General features: G+C 49.7%; 4 protein-coding genes and 1 non-coding gene across 5 annotated transcripts; 1 reads left to right on the forward strand and 4 right to left on the reverse strand.

Moving 5' to 3' along the window:
• Positions 1-348: 348 nt before the first annotated feature.
• On the reverse strand, positions 349-1625 carry TrAFT101_002790 (uncharacterized protein; the record flags this gene model as incomplete). Its single annotated transcript, XM_024899330.2, has 2 exons — positions 349-704; positions 779-1625. The coding sequence occupies 2 exons, from the start codon at positions 1623-1625 to the stop codon at positions 349-351; spliced, it is 1203 nt and encodes a 400-aa protein (XP_024763908.2).
• A 1043-nt stretch (positions 1626-2668) lies between these two features.
• TrAFT101_002791 (uncharacterized protein) lies at positions 2669-5519 on the forward strand. Its single transcript, XM_024899325.2, has 4 exons — positions 2669-2999; positions 3115-3206; positions 3256-4424; positions 4481-5519. Exons 1-4 carry the CDS (start codon positions 2859-2861, stop codon positions 5173-5175), a joined length of 2097 nt encoding a protein of 698 aa, XP_024763909.2. The 5' UTR covers positions 2669-2858; the 3' UTR covers positions 5176-5519.
• A 19-nt stretch (positions 5520-5538) lies between these two features.
• On the reverse strand, positions 5539-5621 carry TrAFT101_002792. The gene has a single exon. It is a non-coding gene; the product is annotated as a tRNA-Glu (tRNA).
• Positions 5622-6314: 693 nt separating this feature from the next.
• Positions 6315-6735, reverse strand: TrAFT101_002793 (uncharacterized protein; the record flags this gene model as incomplete). The annotated part of the gene is made up of 3 exons (XM_024899527.1): positions 6315-6430; positions 6504-6615; positions 6673-6735. The coding sequence occupies 3 exons, from the start codon at positions 6733-6735 to the stop codon at positions 6315-6317; spliced, it is 291 nt and encodes a 96-aa protein (XP_024763910.1).
• Positions 6736-7264: 529 nt separating this feature from the next.
• On the reverse strand, positions 7265-7774 carry TrAFT101_002794 (uncharacterized protein; the record flags this gene model as incomplete). The annotated part of the gene is made up of 1 exon (XM_024907613.2): positions 7265-7774. One exon carries the CDS (start codon positions 7772-7774, stop codon positions 7265-7267), a length of 510 nt encoding a protein of 169 aa, XP_024763911.1.
• Between the last annotated feature and the right edge of the window lie 512 nt (positions 7775-8286).

Genomic DNA, 8286 nt, shown 5'->3' on the forward strand with positions numbered 1-8286 from the left:
GAGCTTAAAATTCAATTGAAACTCTTTCGGTAAAATACATGAGAGCCAAAAACCTGTGCGTTTTCACTGCCTTCTAGAGTAAAATTAGCGCGCGCCCATGCGAAGGTTATCAGGATGATTACATCTAGCCACTCATTGCAGCGGAGGGTCAACGCACAAGGTGTTGAGTGTGGGTATATATGCAAATGTGAATCAAAGAAGCAGAGGCTGATACAAAGGCTATTACGAGTAAATGTCATTGTTATTATTATCATGGCATGCAGCCAAACTGAACTAACAAGAGGTGGGTTCCAAATCGCAGAGAAGAAATAAATACATGTACCATCTGGCTTGCTTAACTCTGTGCCCCTAATGTGAACCAGTCTTAGAAATAGCTGTGTTGACAATTCCATCGACCTTCCACTGCCATCCATCGGCATCCAACCCAAAAACAACAATATCGCTCCCGGATTTCGCATACACGGTCTTGTTATCATTTGTCGCAAAGCCATCAAAGTTCATGTCCGAACCAAATCCGGACCCTATAATCCGTGGGAGGCCAATACCCACGCGATTCTCTTGAATGCTCCCTCCTAGATTCATATACAGCAAAGCGAACTCATATGGGAGCGTCTGCGCCGGATCTTTACTTTCGCCATGGCCAGTACGGACCCACGATAGTTGACTTAATCGTGAGGATAGCGATATACCTTTGCCATCAGAATCTATATTATAAGCCCCAGTTAGTATTGTTAGTATGGCATTGACGCAACAAACCATCATTCTCAAAGTGGCCTACCGAGGAAAGTTTTGTCCAAGAAATGGCACTCTACTTCCTTGTTTGAGGACGCATGAAAATCCACCGAACATTCCCAAGGTGTTATTTCTTGACTCTCTTCAACCGCCATCAATAGTCCACTGAATGACCCGTCGGAGTCATGCCTCTTGTTCTGCCAATCACCCGCAATGGCATGACCAACGCCTCCCCAATCTCCAATCTTGTGACGCCCCGTAAAGGAGCCAAAATCGACCGAGTACCAATCATGATCATTTTTGGCATCTTCTGACATTGCAAGCCGCAAGTTGCCGTCCGGATCTTGATACGACAATACCACAGCATTTGTGCCATGTTCACCTCGGTGGAACGCCGCCGACAGCATCGACTTTTCATGCGCAGCAATACTTTTTCTACTACTGGTGGACATGCCCCCAAGTCTCCAGCTACCTCTTGGCTCCATAAAGACATGTGAAACAGCATTATCCTCATCAAGATAGAATACATGCGCAATGCTGGCGTCGTCCGCCACGGCAGCCATGGGAGTTCCTTTCTTCGCTTTGGGTGCATCTTCAAGTAAATCCTCAATACGTTGTCGACTTTTGAGATGAGACTCCCCATTCAAGTAAGAAATGGATCCCGCCCCATCTTGCCAGAGTAGAATTTCTAAACTGTCTTTGCTATTTTCGCCATCCACAAAGACTGAAGCGAGATTCGATGACGACAAAATAGGGGACGGACTTGAAGAGAGAGACGCTGTAGTCGCTGTTGTAGTTGTAGATGATAGTTTGCTTGAGGATGTAGTTAATGACGAAGAAGTACCATTCGTCACATTTAGCACACTTGTCATAATTATAGGAGTTGTAGCCATGGCCGTTAGCATTATCGTTTCCTTCGGGCGCGTCTTCATCATCAAAGCCGACTTTCGAGTCAACCTTACTACCACAACTATGCAGCTGATGAACGCCGAAATTACTGCCATTAATATTGTAAATGGGAGCATTTTCTTCTTATAATACCATGGCTTTCGAGGAGGATCCCTCTGTAGCTGATAGTAATGGTCTCTCGCGGAGCTTGGCTGTTCCTCTCTGGATCTCCCTGAGGGGCCTTCCACGGTTGTTGGGAGAGGCACTTCAGACATAGTAGGTTGACTTGGTTGCTGCATTATGTACGAAACATCGAACATCGGCATCATTTTGAAAGATCACGATGACGTTACTCTACTGCAGCTTTTGAAGTCGAGCTGGTGTCGTCTCTTAAATGTGTGTGTGGCAAGGGAGCTGCAAACTTATATACGAGTGGAACTGAGAACATGATGATTAAAAAAATGGGATCAAGAGCACAACCAGCATCGGGTTTTTATTTACTAGAAACATTCATACATATGTATATCACAGTGATGAAATGAGTGATGAACACGCATATGAGCTGCCTCTGTTGGTCATCATCACAAAGAGCAGGTCGAAGAGCTCGCATACAAGTCCATTCCGGACAAAAAGTAACAGTGATGGTGGTCACTGGAGACTTGTGTGCACACTCCCTGAAATTAACAATACAACATCCGACACACGATGCATGACCGATTTCGAGAATTTCTCAGCCGCCGAGGAGCTTTCAAGAGCCATGGGCGCTTCAGGCGTTAACAAATCGCTGAATTATCGAATGATAGAGGCCACTGCGAAACAGAAGCGCAGCCATTGCTTGAAATGACTGCCCGAGGCGATGACTAATACAACTAAATCTTCCACAAAGGGCGCTGTAACGTTCAGAGCCTGAGCGAGTTTCGCTTCAGCTCACCGAGCGCGGCCCAGCCCCCATAGATAGCCGCCTGACTAGCCTGTCACCGTCCACTGCCAGCAGCGCCTTCAATGACATTAAGGCGTCCGGATTACCACCGATAACGCCTAAAGCCTGTGAGCCAGGCCCATAATGCACGGATTCGTGACTCGTATTAAATCTTCAATTTCCTCAACCTCATGGCTGCATAACTACATATTTCCTGCTACCTGCTACTGCTGCTACTAATAGCTATTTACAGCAGCGCAACACCAAGCCCCATCGCATCCTACAAGAACAGGAAAATGACGGCGGTTGCAGGGGCCGAATGACGCATGCAAGCAATGTAGTAGCCATGTCTGCGCCAGCACGCAAAGTGAAGTTCGTCGCGTCAGATCCCGCTCGCGGCGGTTTGCCTGTGAAGCGACGGCAGGTCCAGCAAGCCTGTGAATCGTGCAGGCGGAAAAAGGTAGTCCTACGTCTTGTTTTTATACGGGACTCGCAAGTTTTTTTTTTTTTCTTTTTTTTCGTGTTCCACAGACATCCATGTCGGCTTTTTGCTAACGGCGTTGTGCGGTTGGCAGCGAAAATGCAATCATGCGGAAGACGCCGCCGCCGATGATTTCTCACTCGAGGACCACAAGGGTCTACCAGAGGCGTCACCTTCGCAGTCCTCGTGAGTCCTTCCTCACAGTATCACCAAAGCATGCGTTGACCAGATCCAGAGCCTCCATAGCGTCTCTCACGCCCTCGGTTCGTGCGAGATCGCTTGCCGGGGAAGACGGCGTGCCGTCAACAGCCAGGGTCAGTCTAAGCTCTGACCTGTCTCCCATCGCACGGCGTTCTCTTCCGACCGGCTTCAATCATGGAGAAATCCCAGCGAATGCGCCTGCTACTCCCCAGCTTGCGCCGGATGTTGCCAACAGACCGCAGTCATCGCGCTTCGTGGGAGACCTGAACCCAGAAGGCATGTTCATGGAGGCTGCGGTTCCCAACGTGACTCGGGCCTCGTCACAGAAAGGAGACGTTGGCATTTGGTTTCCAGCCGCCACGACCGGACAGCAGTCTCAGTTCATCACCTCGCGCCCCCCGCCTCTCATGGACAGCTTTATGCTTCCGTTTGTTCGAGAGCATTGTCTGTCTTGTATGCCCCCTGAGGAAGACTATGCCAAGTTGAAGGCGACTTTTCTGCAGAAAGTTCATCCCATCTTTCCCGTCATCCCGGAATCTGCTCTTAATGGACCTACCGATAACCCTGCCCACATTGCGCTCCGACAGCTTGCGTGTTTGGCAGCCGGCTCTGATCCAGAAATGACCTCGTACCTACGGCTGAAAAACAAAGGCCCAGGTCTGCTGCGCCCTGCAGAATTCTCTACCATCCTCTCCTCCTCAGTCCGTGCCATTCTAGAAACCAGTATTATTCCCGATCGAGTGGTACATATACAGGCACTCACCATGCTATCCCTCTACACTCAGCCCACCTGCGCCGAGGAATCCGATTTGCCTGCCCAGCTTGGTGGCAGAGCGATACACCACATTCAGACTCTCGGCCTGCATCTTCTTCGCTACGACGGGCCAAATTACGGCGACTTGGAAAATCTTTTCTGCGCAGTCTGGGCGCTGGACAGAATTAACGCTGCCATGTATGGGCGGCCATGTTTGATCCACGAGCGAGATATTGGAGCGGATCTCGATGCCTGCATCAAGAAACGCCCACCTGCCTTTCGACTATTACTATCCGTGGCGCAATGGCTGGATAAAGTGGTGGAATTATACCGCCCGGGGCCTAGTGCCCAAGTTTCGGGGTTTGATAAAGTGGCATATATCGATCTTCCCGTTCTTGAAGCAATGATTGTAGACGCAGATGCGTTAAAGGTACCGGCATCTCTCATCGGTAGGCTCTCTCCATATCGAATGATTATTTTTCTGTTGCGTCTAACCAACTAATAGCTACCGTTGAAACATTCTACCATGCCGTCATAATCTTGTCGTGCCGGTTGCCACGACCAGGAACAATAATTGCGGCCTCGACATTACCGCCACCCTCCGCTAATGCTCGCCGCTCCCTAGCAGCCGAGCGCATTGCATGCGCAGTACCAAGAGACTGCCTCAGCTCCCTCCCCTTTATTCCTTACGCAGTATCCCTCGCTCTAAGTGTCGAGTATCGAAAGATGAGACACAGCCGGCTGCCAATGTTTCGCGCACGGGCAATGAACGCTTTCAGACGGAACTGTGATCTGCTTCGAGTTTACGGAGATCATTTTTGGAGTGCCCGCGTCGTCTCCGGCCTTGGAGAGCGCGTGTTGAGAGAGATGGAGCGCGCGGCCAACACGCTGGCCAAAGAGCTCAGTCCTCAGCCGGCTGACGTACCGGCCAAGTTGACGGTTGATGAGCAAGAAGGGTCAACCGCTACACAAGATTTAGGAACAAATGCGTCATCAGGCGACACTACAACTATCAATTCCGCCGCGGGCATTGATAATGTCATTGACTTTTCCATGATCAACTCGATCTCAGGCCAGGATGTTTTTGGGCATATCGATCCCAACTTCAACCTAGACGCCGTGGAAGATGCCCTGGAAGCAAATCTGGATATTGGCCTCCCCTTTAATTGGGCAGACTGGGGCCAATTTGCTTCATATTAGGATGGATAATGATAATTCCACTACTTATGGTAGAGTTAGTTCGAAAGAGCTCTGATACAAGTAATTGCTTACTCAGTGTACAAATGAGAGTGCTTCTACGTGGAAAGAAGCGAGGATATCGGCTATCTAGGGAAGGCGTTTCAAGGTAGCTTGTTTTCAATATCACCAGCGGATCGACTTGTTAGTTTGTCAAACAGACTAGGCGTAAGAGGCGCTAATAAATAACTTGGGCGTATGATATTGAATGAGACCATTTCACCCTTTTCATTGCGTTTTTTCTCGAAAATAGGGAGGGGGAAAAAAAATGTTAAGCAAGAGTCGTTTAGGAGAAATGCCAAAAAGGAAAAAAAAATTAATGTTTCTCTCCGATACTGGGAATCGAACCCAGGGCTGCTCGGCACTCGAGTAATGAGAGCGAGCGATGTTAGCCACTACACCATATCGGATGTGTTCTTGTTGAGAGGAGCTACCCTATTGACAACTATAGAACGGAGCGCGTATCGAGCTTTGCCAAGCTCCCATTTTCTAGGAAAGCTACCTGCAATCACAGTCTCAAAAAGTTGTTCAGAAGTCACTGCATATATGATCTCAGAATATCAGAGCTGGGTTGCTATACCTATGCTATGTAGGACTTCTGGACATTCATTACCACAAAAAGGAACAGAGCAGATAATGATCAATGAGTAGAGAACAAAATCCGAAATTTGGTACATCTCTCGCATCGAGGGTATCAAAAGTATTTCATTCATATCGGCGTTGATGCGTCCTTCACGCTTAACCATCCGTCATGTTGATATAAGCGGCAGATACCTATGCGGCTTGCATATGCATAGTATGAGCCTTTATGCCAACGTGTACTGCGGCCATTTTTCAAGCTTTCCATTCCCACATCCTGGTAGTCGTAGTAAAGCGCAAGGGCTTGGCGGCGGTTCATGGATGCCGTAAGATAGGAACAAGATCGCCTTTTGGCGCGCCTAGTCATTTTGAGCAGAGCTTAACTCTGGCTGCTCGCCCAGAGATCCACAGGGCAGCCATGATAGGTCTGTATCGTTGATCGGGTGCGGTATCGTTAAGTCGATGCCAGTACCACGACTGGGGAAACGCACGAGTATCTCGTTTCGGGTGCACGGCCTGCTCATTCACTTTGTGGGAGGCTTATTAGATATATCGGTTGGTCTTCCGCGAGCCTGGTTTTTCAGTTCGCCGAGAAAATGCTTAAGAAATCCGTCGGCTCGACCTCCCGGGTTAGGATCCGCTATAATGCATCTTGTCGTCAGCCCAGCTTTTCACGTCATGCGGCGCTCTCCTAGAGAATCAAATTATCCTACCTGTAGCTTCTCCTGGTGCTAGTGGCTCGTGTGGGTTCCGGCCGTACTGTTTCTCGTTGATGGCACGATGGATGCGGCCGACAGCCCGGTGGAAGCCTGGCAAGCGGAGAATCTAGAGCCAGTGTGAGCAAGTGGCGGTTCGGCGGGAAAGGGTTGGCTGTGCACCTACAGATTCCACGATTCTATCCTCAAAGGCCTGGATAAGGCGCAGAGCATACCAGTATGGCGACATGGTATCTGCCGTTGCTATGGGGGGACTCGCAGCATTGGGTGGCGGAGGAGAGAATGGAGGAGGTCGCGATTAATAATGACGGGCAAAAGTTGGGACGTTGCTGATGGTAAAGCGGCATGTACCTCTCCAGCAGTGGTTAGCGGCAGAGGTACACACGCTTTCACATGCGCGATGCTGCAGGATAAGATACCCTGCAATTGAAGATGACCACAGTTGGAAAATGAGAAGCTCTGTTGGAATGAATGCGATGAAGAGCTAATTCACGCGTGATGTTTTTCTTTATTTTACAAATTCTTTATTTTTTTTGCTATTTTAAAAAGAGAACATGACGGGTATTGATTGAACGGCGCTCTTTGTCAAAACATAAAAACCCCATATCGAGTGCCTGTTCCGTTCGATGATAATTGGTAAATCTCACAATCATCATAATCCATTCAAACCAAAAGGCCCACTGTTGAAACCAGCCAGTGGCCCCTCCTTTCTTTCTTTCTTTTTTAGTTCCATCTCAATGCCCCAATAATTTCAACTCTTAAGCGAATGTACCGTGGAATGGCTCAAGGTAGTCGTTCTTGCCCAGAGGGACGCCCTCCTTGCGCAGAATGTCGTACGCAGTGGTCAGGTGGAAGAAGATGGTGGGCAAGAAGTGGCCGTTGGCGTAGCTGACGCCGGGAATCTGGACGGTTCCGCGGCTGCCCAGGCCAAGGGGCACGATCTCGGCCTGGCGCTGGTTGATGAGCTCCTTGTCGGCGGCGGCTAGGATCTCCTCAGCCTTGGCGATGCGGCTGAAGCACTCGGCGTAGCTCTCGATCTTGCCGTCCCAGGCGTGGGGCTCGACGCCCTGCAGACGCGCGGCAATCTTGGTCGAGGTGTCGGTGACCATGAAGACCTGGAAGGTCAGGGGCAGCATGTCATGGTAGATGGAGGCGGACAGGAGGTCGGCGGCGTTTGGAGCGGCCTCGCCCTTCTTGAGCACGTTGAAGAGAGACTTGAGGGCATTTCTGGCCACGGGGATGGTGGCGTCGTAGAGAGAGTAGCTCATGGTGGGCGATGTTGTGTGATTAGTTGTGCTGACTTCAACGGGTTTCGGTGATGATGAGATGGAGATGGTTGGTGGCTTTGGTTTACCAGTTTCTATCAATCAACGGCGGGGGGCTCTCTTAGATATATATTTATATATATACATGCACATGCACACATATGTATAACAAACCGTAGTTACGCAGCAACACTGCAATCCCCCCTCCTGAATAGGACGCAGGTGGCCTGGTCCACACGCTGCAAGTGCTATGTAATGGAAATTGGTTATATCACAGCTGAGCTGCGTTGCGCCTGGTGCTCCATGCCGCTAAACAGAAACTCATGCTCCATCCATACCGCTTGCTCCCACGCTTGCTCCCACGCTTATTAGCTCGTCTTGCCGGATTGAGGCAGAGGTGCGTAACAGGCAGCTTACTAATTAGAATCACATCGAACCGAGTTCCGCTCTTCAATGCGGCCAAGCCAAGCGAGATGCCAGTCCCGTGGAGCACAGAATGCAACAGAATCCGGCGT

This window comes from Trichoderma asperellum, chromosome 2 (genome assembly GCF_020647865.1).
Source record: "Trichoderma asperellum chromosome 2, complete sequence".
Taxonomy (NCBI): Eukaryota; Fungi; Ascomycota; class Sordariomycetes; order Hypocreales; family Hypocreaceae; genus Trichoderma; species Trichoderma asperellum.